This window comes from Biomphalaria glabrata, chromosome 18 (assembly GCF_947242115.1).
Source record: "Biomphalaria glabrata chromosome 18, xgBioGlab47.1, whole genome shotgun sequence".
NCBI classification, from domain to species: domain Eukaryota; kingdom Metazoa; phylum Mollusca; class Gastropoda; family Planorbidae; genus Biomphalaria; species Biomphalaria glabrata.
In genome coordinates, this window is record NC_074728.1 from 10,507,361 (window position 1) to 10,521,683 (window position 14,323).

The 14,323-nt window shown below is 34.8% G+C and overlaps 2 protein-coding genes across 5 annotated transcripts; both read left to right on the forward strand.

Annotated features, from left to right (window-relative positions):
• The first annotated feature begins 256 nt into the window (after positions 1-256).
• Positions 257-6,605, forward strand: LOC129923892 (uncharacterized). 2 transcript variants are annotated; one of them, XM_056016797.1, is made up of 4 exons: positions 257-370; positions 650-886; positions 2,166-2,252; positions 3,442-6,605. In XM_056016797.1, the coding sequence occupies exons 3-4, from the start codon at positions 2,249-2,251 to the stop codon at positions 4,554-4,556; spliced, it is 1,119 nt and encodes a 372-aa protein (XP_055872772.1). In that variant the 5' UTR covers positions 257-370; positions 650-886; positions 2,166-2,248; the 3' UTR covers positions 4,557-6,605. The 2 variants fall into 2 exon arrangements, with proteins under 2 accessions (XP_055872772.1, XP_055872773.1); XM_056016798.1 differs by lacking the exon at positions 650-886.
• A 1,818-nt stretch (positions 6,606-8,423) lies between these two features.
• Positions 8,424-14,246, forward strand: LOC106068779 (mediator of RNA polymerase II transcription subunit 31-like). 3 transcript variants are annotated; one of them, XM_013228249.2, is made up of 5 exons: positions 8,424-8,661; positions 11,395-11,475; positions 11,584-11,680; positions 12,848-12,995; positions 14,008-14,246. In XM_013228249.2, the coding sequence occupies exons 1-5, from the start codon at positions 8,637-8,639 to the stop codon at positions 14,080-14,082; spliced, it is 426 nt and encodes a 141-aa protein (XP_013083703.2). In that variant the 5' UTR covers positions 8,424-8,636; the 3' UTR covers positions 14,083-14,246. The 3 variants fall into 3 exon arrangements, with proteins under 3 accessions (XP_013083703.2, XP_055872778.1, XP_055872776.1); XM_056016803.1 differs by lacking the exon at positions 8,424-8,661 and adding an exon at positions 9,937-10,014; XM_056016801.1 differs by lacking the exon at positions 8,424-8,661 and adding an exon at positions 11,257-11,299.
• The last annotated feature ends 77 nt before the right edge of the window (positions 14,247-14,323 follow it).

Sequence of the window (14,323 nt, forward strand, 5' to 3'; positions counted from 1 at the left end):
AAAAAAAGCAAAACTACACTCTCCATACTCGCTTAGCATATTCCAGCGGGTTTATCCCTAGCCTATGCAATATGTAATAGATCCGAAGTGGCAATAAAAAAAAATAAAAAAGGGAACAACTGAATTCGAACTCATGGCTGAAGCCTTTTCAGGCTTCTCAAGCCATCACGATAACCACTCTGCTAGTGGAAAGCTTATGAACATAGAAGATTGTATAGTTATCTATTTTTTTTTTTTTTGTGGTCTCGACCAATTTTTCAGGTTTGTGTTCACTAAGACTCAGACGACGACATATAAGGTAGACTAATTCAGCTTGATAGGGTGTGGGAGAAATAACGTATACAAACTTTTTGCCTGACAGACAGTTAGGGTAAGTTGATATGAATTTTTTAAAAAGTACTGTCAACTAATTCCATGAGCGTAGCCAAGGAGGTTTTTGAGGTTAAAACCCCCCTTTAATAAATAAATTTAAAAAATCAGTCACTTAGCTGACATCGAGACTAGGGGTATGTATTTCACTAACTCCAGAAAAGCGAAAAGATTTCCAAATATATATTTTTAATTACCCCCCCCCCCCCCAAAAAAAAAAAAAAAAAAAAAAAACTGGCTACGTCCATTATGTTATCACATATCCTTCTAATACACACAGTGATCTGGCTCCAACTCTACACAAAGAATGACATATAGGCAGCGGGAATTTCCAATTGCATCAAATACTTGTAGGTAAAGTCCGTCCGAGTCAGCATCTTGTGATTCATCCTGCGACAGATGTGTAGTCCTGAACACTCCCAGATGACCATGTTTTGAAACTTAGATTTTAGCAAGCGTTCGGTTAAACGTTAGAAATTCGATCCGTCAATTAACGACAATTCTTTCTTCATTAAATGTAAGTAACTTTTACATGTAGTTAAGGCTATTACATACTGGGTAGTGCTACTGAGGGTACTTAGCGCATAATAACAACTTTATCCACTAGATTTAGACTCGGATCTATTTGAGTATAGTCTAGTACGTTTCATATGTAAGGAAAGCCATGTCATGAAAAAGTATTGGGCCAGTGGCGTAGGGGGGCCCGTTAGCTCGATCTATTTTAGGAGCTTTGCATTTTGACATTCGACATCATAACAAGAAATAATTGCGTAATATTTAATGTAAAAAAAAAAATTCGGACACTCATTTTGGGGGCCCCATCAAGTGGGGAGCCGGGAGGGATTATCATATTTGGCTCTCCCTTCCCCCACCCTAGATACGCTGCTGCAATCATTGGGCACCATTTCTACTCATCCATCTTAATAATACAATATTATTATTATCGTAGAAATGAACTACTTTGTATTCTCTGGCACTGCCAGGGTCGAGCTTCGTTAAAGGGGAAAACAAAATTAATTGTAGTCTCCTCTGTGCAATGTCTCGGAGGAATTTTCTGACGTGGCATGTGTAACCGTTAATGATGATGTTTGACGTGGTGTGAATGTGTGTTGATATTACACCTGGGACTGGTTACTATTAGTGTGTCGCGAATGTCGTAGAATGCTGGGTTCTTGCTTCCTGGAGTCACACTTAACACGTGACAAACATAGATACTACAGATTGACTTAAGTCCGTTTCAGCAGACAAAATATAAAGTTTATTTGATAACAATAATAATACTGCACTCCTTGTCGGTTACATAATCCAATAAGAAACACATCCGCATAACAGCGGTATCAAATATATCCAACATGCCAAACTCTTCAAAACAGACTTCAAGTAACGTACGCATCACAGAGGGTAACAAATACTTAATAATAATAGTAGTACTGAATAATAACTACTACAAATACATATCTCAAGTGACCACTGGCTTCGACTGCCCAAAAGATACTTCTTAACTCAAAATTACTACTTGACTCTCTAAGTCACTACTGTCCTACTGGACCAAAAGATACTACTTGACTGACTGGTCCACTTGACTGACTTAAAAGTCAATTTAGTCATTCTACTTCCTGTTTCTATATCAAGAGTTTCACGTGTCTTTTTACCCTCATGGTCTGAGGTGAACATATAACAGACAATGTCATCTGAGACTGTGACACATGTCTGCAGCAATACTGCCATATGGCAGACAATGATAATCTTCTTTTTCTTCTTCTTATTTTAATCATAATAATTATTATTTTTTATAGATCAAGGCCAGAGTGATTTCGCTCTAATATTGTAGACTGCATTACAAGAGATTATACTTCTTGTTGGCTGTGTGTGTATACAAATGGGTAAGTAGACTAAATTGGACAGCCTATTAGTGACACTTGTTTAATACTAATTTTAGTGTTAGCCGTTACTGAGGTTATAATTGAGAGCTTTCCCTTCTGTCTTTCTTCCAAATTTAGCATCCTCAGTGCCATCCATAAATCTGCTTATTCCTATAAAAAATTTTGTTTATTTCATTTTACTTAGCTGATCTAGATCGTGAGTACAGCGTGGCATTCAGAGCTCAGCACATGGTAGGAAATTGGAGAGGGGTCTTAACCAGATTTTACTACAGACTTTCTTTGTACCCATTTCTTATTACGCATGGGTGAAGCCTTTTTCTTTTTCTTGGGGTAATCTTTTTTTTTTTTTGCAATTACACACACGCGTCTAGATCCTGCACATATTTATATCGGTACTTGCCGGACATATTAGCTGCTTGGAGAGTGGGGAACTGCTGCGTGGGCGACTTTGTTCGAAAAGCAAATGCCCTGGCATTCCTCTCATTTCTGTGAGATGATTCATAGTTGTTTCGCGACTGAAGAAGGTCTTTAATCAAAACCGTTCTTTTTTTTTATTTTCGGTGCGACAAGCGCTTTTTCAATATTTGGAAGCTCCATATCCTGCTATATTTTTTTTTAATAAATCTGCTATTCACAGCACTTTATTAATGAAGCCTAGCAACTGATAGGGGGAGGTTTAACCACAAACTTTTCCTGGCTACGCCCGAGAATTCGATGTCTGTTGTTTTCTTCAGTTTTTCTCAGTCAATGACTTGAATTTTTGTAGATTTAATTTATTAATGGAACAAAGCGAATGTTAGGAAAACGGATCGGTGTGTAACATTTTTAAAAAAGGCAGGGAGGGGGAAATCTTGTCAGATGCTGGGGAGTTAAACCCCTTTCTACTCTACCCACCCTTCAGTCCCCACAAAAATATCTAGTAGCCATCCTTTGAACCCAACCCTCTATATAAACATTTTTATTTTCCGAGGCTAATACTATCCTTGCTGCTTAAATATAATCTATCATATAAGAAAAGCTTATTCTTTTTTTTTCTACAGGATAATTCTTTATAAGTAAATGATTTCTTACATTCAGACAGTATAACCCAAGAAGCAGTGAGTTAATACATGAATTGTAATAATTGAGATTTTCGTCGAAAGTAATCAGTTATCACTTTCATGTAACTTTCTACCTTAATTGATTACAGGTGAAATAGAAGTACAGTACAGTGAAGGTAGCGAATTGAATCTTCACGGTGAATTCAAAAACTGTTCCAAGAATCCGAATCATCTTAATTTTATCCCGATTGATCAATTTAGACTTGAGCATCTCCCAGAGAGATACAGAAACGATGACATCTTTAAATTCATTAACCTGACAGCTCAGCTGACAGTGAGAGTTGTCTGCACCTACGTCAGCAAGAAAAGACCGCCAACTTGGCCAGGAACGAGTCTTAAGTATTTATTTTCCGATATGAGAGGGGAAGAAATGAACTCCACCGGAACCGGAAGAGTGTGGGTGGTGACACTTGCGGAAGAAGGCGGGGGCAATGAAGAATCAGATGACGAGTTGTACCAAGACGGGAAAGAATACCATGAAGGACCTGACTATGATGCTGAACAAGAAGCAGCTCACGTGGCTAGAGAGGAAATGGAGCAAATAAACACTTGTGTTTGTGAAAATTGTAAAGACTCTGACTCACTCAGCTCAGAGTTTGGCTGGGTTAAAGTGATCACGGCTCGCCATGTCGTGTTCAACAACAAGGAGGCCAGAAGCGCATCATGTCGTCTGTTCTTCGACTCTGACAGAGGCGGAAATCCAAAGACTATCCTTACTGTGGTGAAGATGGCGACTCTAAACCCGAAACTGGATTGGTGCTGGCTTAAATGTGTCACCTGCGACAAAGGACTGCTGGAGAGGCTCTCTGAAATGTGCAAACGTCGGCATGAACTTTATTTAAAAATAAACGGAGACTTCGAGAAGTTCCGAGATGTCGCCAAGAACAACCCAGAGATCCGCGTGTCTCGCAATCTCAACGTGATAGTTTCCCACCCACACGGTTGTTCCAAGCAAGTCTCAGTCGGAGAGTGGACGCTGGCGACGCAGTACAAAGACAACCTGGACGATGTGTGGACGCGATACTTCTACACGACAGCAACCTGCAAGGGCAGCAGCGGGGCAACGACAATCATGCTGGGATATACAGGAACTGACGATCATGTCCACAGTGGATTCTACACCAAACTCAAACTGAATCACAGTGGATTAGGTGATGATTACTGGGAGCCCAAAGTGCAAGAGAAAATATTTGTTGGTGTTTAATTGATAGGCTACATATTTTCCTTTGAGATAGACAAGAACAAAAAAAAAACCATTTAGGCCGCTTGCAGACTGCACTGTCTTAACTGTAAGGCAAAAAAATGCACCCCTGATGTTGTGAAGAAAGGAGCTTTCACATTTTGCCGTAATGGTAGCCTACAACAGTTGTGTCTTGCCACTGAAATCAAGGTCCCTATTAAATTTATGCTTTTTTTTTTCAGTTTTACTGCTATGACAGAGTCCTGTTTAATTATTTTGTTGCCTAGGTATTCCTAGTCTGCTTTTTTTTTTTTCAGTATCTTGGAAGATTGAATTATGTTATTGATTCATCAAATCTACAAAGAGTGTGTGGAATAATTCTACTTCTCCCTTTTGATTCATGGGCTGCTTAAAAAATAACCGAATTTTTTAAAGACTTGTACCACAGCAGTAAAACTACCACACAGTTGACACTTATGTACTATTGATTATACACATGACTCACATCAAATACAATTATTCATATGTCGATGATTTGTATCGAAAATATCGAAATCCCGCCCAAAGTGAAGAGTACAACGTTAGGACAAAAACTCGTCCTTTTTTTGTGCACGGTCATAACCGTGTGGTGTGACAGCGGTCTTACGGTGGTATTAGAGAGCCGTGGGAAAGTATTTTTACAAAGCTTATATCAACTCACTCTGTCTGGTAAATCTTATATCAACTCACTCTGTCTGGTAAATCTTATATCAACTCACTCTGTCTGGTAAAACGTTTGAACACGTTATTCCTCCGACGTTCATTCTGGGATCAAGTGGAAATTTTGTAAAATTATTTCTTTTACCTGACAACACAAGAATCAATAAAATAAAATATTAACCAATTATTGGTGATTAATTATTTTGTTCGGTATTGAACTATGAAAAGAATTTGTACTTGACAGGTGTGGTGGTATGACTTGAACTAGTTTCCTTTATACTTTGTGTAGAGACTTAGGTCGCCAATTAAAAATTAAAACTAACAATAGATAACTATAAAACCTTCTTTTTATCATAAGCACTTCGCTGGCACAGTGGTTAGTGCATTGGCTTGAGCTCTCGAGTTCGAATTCAAGTCGTACAATTTTTAAAAATAAAATGCATTTAAAAAGCGATCACCTTCACACATTCAAACCTCCTTCTTCTCCCCCTTCCTCCTTTCCCAACTGGTCCACTCAAGGAATAGGATCAGAATAAGAAAGCTAAAAGCCTGAAATTGCGCTAAACTAAAACAATTGGTAAAAATATTTCTAATCGCACTGATTTATTATTGTTAGTCTAGATCTATTACAAATAAAAGCTGTGTTGTTTTTTTGTTAAAAGTATTTTGCATATTTTTCTTGTTAAAGAATGACGTTACAAGGCGACAAGATGTAGACGTTACCTTCTTACTGTTAGTGTCCATGCAGAAGTAAATTCCTTGTGTTGTTGAAGTCTGTTACAAAGTTTTTTTACGAGAGTCACTTGTTTGTACTCAAGTGGCAGGGCGACCAGAACTGAAGATATTTTTAGATTTTTAACTGAAACATGTCTACACATAGTTGTGCTGCGAGATTTGGTTATGACTTATGCACGTTATTGGAGGCTCGGTATCTGAGTGGTAGGCTACAGCGCTTGTGAATTTAAACCAAGGATCCCCTGTTCAAACGTTTGTGAAGTCTGGGATTCTAATTTCTGGATATTTGGGCGCCTCTGAGTTCATCCAGCTCGAAAGAGTACCTGACATTAGTTAAGGAAACGTAAAGGAGATTAGTCGTTGTGCTGGCCACATGACACCCTCGTTTACCGTGGGCCACAGAAACATAAGACCTTTTCATGATCTGCCCAGTAGATCGTAAGGTCTGAAAGGGGCATAAACGTTACTAAAGAAGAAGGAACGAAAACTCATAACTAATTTCATTTCAATAATCTTAGCCTAAGTATTTCTATTTAGTTTACTCGACTTTGCACACTGACCGTAACATAAACATTTTTTTCTTCACACATCTTGTAAATAAAAAAGGAATTAAAAATAAAAATTTGTTTATATCTCACATTACTTTTTGTTGTTCTTATTTTATAATAGCAACTCATTTCAGTTCATTTGAGCCCTTAGATGGTTCAGACGGATCTTAGGAGTCAGTTACAGAGTTATACTCTCGAATAAGTAAATCCTATGCCGAACAAAGACTCGACCACTGAAAGAGGTTGTGACAAGGCGTCACATTAGGGTTGCTGGACAAGTTCTCCGACAGAATGAACAGGGGCGTAGCTCTTTGGGGGCCTCTACATTTTGCATAATATATAATTTTTAATGTAAAAAGCAATCATTTGGGGGCCCCCATCAAGTGGGGGTCCGGGGGGGGATTTTCAAATTCTCCCTCTCCTCCCCCCAATGAATGAACTACGTAAACAAAGGGTTGCAATGAATGGAGGTCAATACGAGGAAAGCGCAAACAGAGACGTCCTCGTATAACCTGGCGCCACAGCTTCATTGAGGACTTCATAGCAGTGGAGATCAGTTGGGAAGAAGCTTCAGACATTGCCAGTGACAGATCGTTATGGAGACAGCTTCCTGCTCAACGATATTCGCTTTGAAAAGCCAATTACACACAAGGCACGGGTACTGCAATATCGTCTAGTTTTCTCTGAGTTTTTGGTGATGTCTTTTATCTTTGCGATTAGCAATCCTCTGAGCCATGTGGCTAATTTTAAAAAGCTTACTGTGTCCGGTAAAAATTTCAAACACGTTATTTCTCCCACTTCCCGTTCTAGGATGAAGTTGAAACTTTTGCAAAATTTTTCATTGTTCCAAACAAAACACGAATCAATTAAAAAAAAGGAATCAATTAGTTAAATAAATAGTAATATCGAAAGAATAAACAAATCTTTCAGTATTGCGATAATGACTGTAAACATGCTTTTTTTTTTTTTTGCTTGTCTTCCAATAGAGTTAGTAAAAATAATTGCGAATGTTTATTTAAGTGTTGTGATATTGGGTGTTGAAAGTATGGGAGAGTGTATTTCATTTGAAATATTCCGTTATTACAGTAGGACTTAAAAGGTTAACACATTAAGTTGGCGTAGCTATAATTAACTCAATGGCGCCTATTGCATTTGAGTTGCTTCCTATGCATGTTGTATAATAAATGTTTACATAATGATATAATTAGGCCTAATAGTAATAGTTATTATTGAAAAAACAACAACCCAGAGTGGCCTAGCAAGAGTCCATTTAATTGGGCCCGGCAATTTGTAAGGGCGAGCCCTGCAAGCAAATAGATTTGTGTGTGGCGAAAGTGTTGCAGACTTGATTGTTTTGCTTGACGGGATGACGTCGTTGTAGTTATTACTATTAGGCCTACCGGTAGCCTACATCTTTATATATTGATGGTTGATAAAGGGATTGGTGAATAGTCAATTTATAGTTCATAGCCTCTGGAATAGTCTGGAAGAAGTCCTTCCTTTTGGCGGCTTGGTCAAATTTTAAAGGGTTTTTGATATTGTAGTGATAATGTATAATAGTAATAAATAATAGCTGTCTGGTACAAGTAGAGGGATTCTGGATTACGGCGTACGCGAACTGTCACAGTACCCATACGTTTACGACCAAAGTCAAGTGACAGATGAGTCATGAGATAGATTACTCGTAGGCTATTCAGTAAATTATTACTTTAGATCTAGCTCGTACGGAAAAAAAACCCATAAATAAACTCGATTCAATCAAGCACAAACCATTTAACCACTTAATATTTTGATGAAAATAACTTAAAAAATAAATAAAAACTTATTCTTAGGTTTATTTACTTTTTGGCGAAATCATATAATAACGTTCGGAAAAGCAAGGGAGGCTATTCCAAACTTGTAAGCGTTATTATATATATGTAAATAGGTTGAGATAGGCTTATAATGTGCGATTGTTTACAAATAGATCTAGATCCTAGAATGTACATAATGAAAATCTAGATCGATTATCCATTCAGTTTAGAATCTAGCATCTAAATAGATAGATCTATAAACTAGATTCTACTTTAATAATTTATATATAGTTTAGATCTAATCACTTAAGTGACATTTTTTTTATAAAATGGACAGAAAAGAAAAACGGTTTGGTAAATAATCTTATTCTTTAACTTTAAATTTAACTTTAATTTTTTAAAAAATAATTAAGTTATCTAGTCTAGATCTAATCTTTAAAACTTTGACTTTATTAAATTTAAACTCACACTTTTCACAGTTAGATCTATAATTCTATATTATATATAGAGTCTAGATAATCATATTCTCAGTTTCTAATCTAAATTATTTCAACAATAATTTTTATAAATAAAAAAAAATGAATTATGATATAATTTATAAGAGACATTTTATATTATTATTTATTGTCAATATGATTTAGATCTATGATGAATATCATTTTTAGTCATTAGAATATTTAGATCTAGAATATTCTAGAATCTAGATCTTTTATTAATATATTGTTTTATTATATTTTTTATTTTAAAATTCTAGAATCTAGAAATTTAGGGGAAACATATAGTTTCAGATTATTTTAGATCTATATATAATATATATATTATATTTCTATATAAATCTAGATCTGCTGATCTAGATCTAGTCTAGATTAATTTGATTTAGATCTAGAATATTATAATTATATAGCTAGGTGAAAAAAACCTGGAAAAGTAAAAAAGGCCGATAATTTAGAGATTGCGTTTTGAATAAAATGTAAGAAGTTTTTTAGTTGTGTTATCGATTACTATAGACAAATTGGCCTTTCTAATTAATTCTTAATTACAATTTTTTTTAAAAAGTTATTTATCATTTTAAAATTTATTATCAAAAATACCCCTTTTTTGTTTTTAGCAATACAGGGTCCAGAAAAATGCCTGAACATTAATATTTCTTTTTTCATGCTAGATATCATGCCTGGCTATAATTCTACCAAGTTGTATCGTGATATCTTATGCGCATCATATTGAAAAGTTGAAAATACGGTTAGCATTGTTGTCTATATATGGGATTTACAGTTTTTGATAAAGAAATTTCGTCATAGACGTAAAACCACTTCGGGCCATGTAAGACCTAATATTTGGGATATATTCAAATAGTTTTTGTGTATTAAACACATGACATGAATTTTAAAGCGCATTTGGAAAAAAAATTGTTTCAGACGATTTTGATCCCACTTTTAAAATATTTTGTTATTTTCTGTTATCATTTTGTCCACACCCCTCTGACATTTCTCGTAGCTCTAGACCTGATAGTTTTTTTATTTCATCAATATTTACATTCTAAACAAGTGAAGTTCATAAATATAAATGAAATCAGATTTTTGAGCCAGAAATTTACTACTAATCTACTATTAATTTCCAACTTTTTAACTTTTGATCTGGGGGTGTGTCTCTTCCGGCTTAGCCAGCGAGACACTCTCATCTTACTTGTTTCATGTCAACCAATGTTAGGTCAAATATGACTTATGGATTAGGCTAGCGATTGTATAAAAAATTATGCTATTAGCCTATACATATATAAATAAGTAGAGATAAAAATGGTGTTATCAAACTATTTTTAAGAACACACAATTAATGTTTACAAAATAACTTAACCCGTTTGATACGGCACGGCCAATCTATTGGCCCAGTCTAGTTTGTCGAAAAAGACGAAAGGCCTACCTATCGGCCACGATAGTTCCAACTACAGGATTGGCTAGCAAGTGTTTGTAACAGCCAGTCAGATTAATTCGTACTATTTTGCACATCCATAAACTTTAAGGGCGGCTTCCTTCGCTGTTTTTATAGGATAATTTGTTTGTAATTGATTTTTTTGAAGTTAGCTGGTGATAGGTGAAAATTTCAACATGTCAGACGGGGAAATTGATGAAAGCATACTCATTGACTTTGATAGCCCTAATAATAATGAGGGCAGTATTTAGGAGGGCTTTAGATCGATGACTTTAACTCTGCTAAGTCGTTGGTTTTCCTGGCTAATTCAACCAATTAAAAAATAGATTTAGACCTATGTTACAGTTATAAATCTTATAGAACAGTTTTCCTTAATGTATGTAAGTTGAACACTTTAACAGTCAATATCCAGTATTTTAGAATTGATAATTTCACTGAAATGCTGAACTGTTTTGTAAAGAGCAGGAAAAAGAAGTCTCAAATGCTATTAGCCCATACATATAAAAATGCTGTTATCAAACTAATAAATATGATGCCAACTTTCTGACCAACAAATAGCTCACAAGAAGATCCCTGGGTCATAAATTGGTGGCTGTCATTGTGGCCAAAATGAAGGGGTTTATTTCCATGATACTGTGAGGGGGGGGGGGCAGGGAGAGGAGAGAGAAAAGTTGTAGAATAATGTGACAGAAGTGTCTGAAGGTTTAGTTTCCCCAAACACAAGTATTAGGACTTATTCAAGCCTAAAACTTCTTTAAAAACTCTTAAATTTTTTATTCTATTCAGTTTTGAAAAATTTTGTTTGTAAATTTCTGTGCATAAATTATGTGAATTAGCTAGACTTTTAAATTAAAGGTTAATATTTCAGTTGGATTTTATGGGATTATATTAGATTATTAGCTCAGTCATTTCTCTTCAATATCTATGATATATAGTTTTGTCTATGTAAATTAATTAGTTTATTTATTTATTTGTTATGAATTTTTTGGTAATAGAAGTGTTCAGTTTGTAAAAAGTGCTCTGTCTTCTTGGCACCAAATGTGCACAAAGCCACCGCCTCAAAAGGGTTAATAACATCTATGCATATTTTTTAAAGTCTTATGTCCTACTCGATATGTATCCAAGTTTAATTTCAACTAGTTTATTTGTGTCCAACTTTAGAATCTGAAGAACAACAGAGAACAAGATTTCAAATTGAATTGGAATTTGTACAGTGTCTAGCAAATCCAAATTATTTGAATTGTAAGTTATGTTGTTTTTTAAAGAATGTATACTTACAATCAATTTTAATTAAATAAGAGGACTTTTTTACAATGTTAGGAATGATGTAATTGCTTTTTATTTTCTTAGTTCTGGCACAACGAGGTTATTTTAAGGACCAAAACTTTATTAACTACCTCAAATATCTGCTTTATTGGAAGGAACCAAAATATGCTAAATTTCTCAAGTAAGTAAACATGTTGCCATACTTTGTGCATTTACAAGGAAACATAAAATGCACAGTTTGCAATCTTAAAGTACACATATACCAAAATATATTGTTTTAACTCTGCCCCTGTACCACATTGTTGGTTAATATCATATGAAACAGGGACAAGACATCATTGTTTTGAAGAGAGACAAAAGTTTCTTTCTGGCTAATAGATAAGGCAACACTGTTAAATTGTATCGTTGGTGCTATAATGGCGAGGGGGCCCTTAAACAGAGAATAGCAGAAAGAACTGTAACAGCAATTAGGCATTTAACTTGAATGTGCATTGGTCTATCAAGTTAATTATTTATTTATTTTTTTTTATTGATTTTTGTTTTGTCAGGTACAAGAAATAATTGTGCAAAATTTCAACTTGATCCAAGATAGGGTGTGGGAAAAATAAAGTGTAAAATTTTTATCAGACAGACAGAGTAATATGATAAAATGCTTTATAAAAAACCCCTGTTATTGTTTCGTCTTAAGAATCCTCTACACATCATTCTCTGTTTTAAAAAGTATACTTTTATCTTACTTGACACTCATCGCTGAGTTGCCTCCCTAAAATTGACACTGATATCATGGTTTTGTTTGACCAGTTTAAACCTTTAATATCCTGATGGGTTAGTATAGGAATGAGATGTTTTTATTTCAGTCTTATACTATAATTATAAAAACTACAGAGTAGACCTTAGTGTGGCTTCTAAAAATATTCCTCAGACTACTATTATCTTGATGGTTAAGTGGCTAATTGAATCATAACGTGTGATGAAAGTGTGATCAATATTTATTCAATATCCTTTACTAACTCTATAGCCTCATACGAATCTCTCACAAACCTTTTTTTCAAATTAGATATCTGAATTTTAAGGATGCCCCAGAGTGTAGCCAACTAGGTTTCTTGACATATTCCCCTTTTATTATTATCAGCCATAGAAACAGATGAGCTTTAAATCATCTGCTCCCATCCTTATCCTTGTTTTAAGTCACGTCATTGTCACTAAGTAAAAACTTCCCCTATTAACCGAAACAAATAATTAATTCCTAGTCATGCTATAACAATAGTTACACAGGCCTAGCTGTGATCTAAATACTTTTTTTTTCACCCCAGATAAATCTGTTGAAAAAACTTGTTCTACATTTCAGATACCCCCAATGTCTTCATATGTTAGAGTTGCTTCAGTATGAACACTTCCGCAAAGAGCTGGTCAATTCTCAGTGTGCTAAGTTCATAGATGACCAGCAGCTTCTGCACTGGCAGCACTATCAGAGAAAGAGAAGTGCTTTGTTACAGGTATGTTATCATTGGGTTATAGTGTCATCTTAAATTATCTTAATATCAAACCTGCTCAAGGTTTAACGAGAAGTAAGAGAGTTGCTTTTGGCACGTAGGGCAATGATAAAGAGCTTTTGCTTCAATACTTTAATTATTCTCAACAAATTTAATTGAAGTTCCCCTTTCAGACCTTGCAATCTATAGGGCTGATGATGTAATGGCCATCTGTTTCTGTGGCCCTCCAAATTTAATAAGGTGTAAAAAGAATTTAATCCACTGAAAAAGATTTTATTTTTCCTTTTGCCTGATCAAAACTTTAAAAAAAAATGTAATGCTACAAGATTTTCATGCCTTTTGGATAAAATTTGTACAGATGATCAATTCATTGCAGTGAGGGGTCTCTTCTAAATTTTTATTTCAGAAAGAATTTTTAAGGACTTATGTGCACAAATCTTCAAGCAGACTAAGAAATAAAATTTGACTTAAGATGAGTTGTGCTTGCTTGCCTGTTTCACTTCATGGCAAGACCAAAACCAACCTGGTCCACACAAAAAATTGGACCACCGCACATTGAGCATGCTATTACGAGCATAGAAATTGTGCTATACAGAAGCAATAATAATAATAAGAGCTATCAGAATAGAAATAAATTATGTGTGGACAATTTTAACCCCGTGACCTTATTTCTTTATGCATTTTGTTTGTTTCTTGGTTAAGTGATGGCTGTAAAGTTTTAAATTGGTGATGACAGCCTACAAATAATACAGCAATGAAGCCTGTGATTGATGTTTACTTTGGGAAATTGTAATTACCTTTAAAAAGTTAAAACAATGAAGTGATTAGTTTAGGCTAAGTATTCTCTTTAGTTTATGCTTTCTTACAACAATTTTATAGCACATAAGGGTTAGTAAAACTATTCTGCTAACCCATTCAAAACAAAACAATACAGCTCATGCTGTTTACTTTGTACACATTTAGAATTCATCAAATGTCAACATCGTTTACATTCTTGTACCTTTTTTGTCCTAAGGAACAAGCAGAAAAATCCCAGACTAGCAAAGATGCCAAGGAACCCAAACAGATTTCAGCCCAGTCAGTGACGTGATTTAAAACAGATTACAGGAACATTGAATTTTTAATTATTGGTTGGCTGTATTTTTAACAAGACTGTTTATAAACATTTTGGTATACTGGTAAAATTGACTGCATTAAATGTGTAGTTTTGATATTTGTTTTATGGATGTAATAAAATGTCTTGTTTTAAAAACACATTTCTCTTCATTTTAATTAGGACTGAAAGTTAAGATAATCTCTTTTTATATTTTAATTTAGTGGATAATGAAACG

Excerpts from the sequence above, each read along its gene's own strand:
- LOC106068779 (XM_056016801.1), top strand. The coding sequence starts at position 11,272 with ATGTGCACAAAGCCACCGCCTCAAAAGG. Across the intron at positions 11,681-12,847 it reads AAATATGCTAAATTTCTCAA|ATACCCCCAATGTCTTCATA; the intron begins GTAAGTAAACAT and ends TCTACATTTCAG. Across the intron at positions 12,996-14,007 it reads AGAGAAGTGCTTTGTTACAG|GAACAAGCAGAAAAATCCCA; the intron begins GTATGTTATCAT and ends TTTTGTCCTAAG.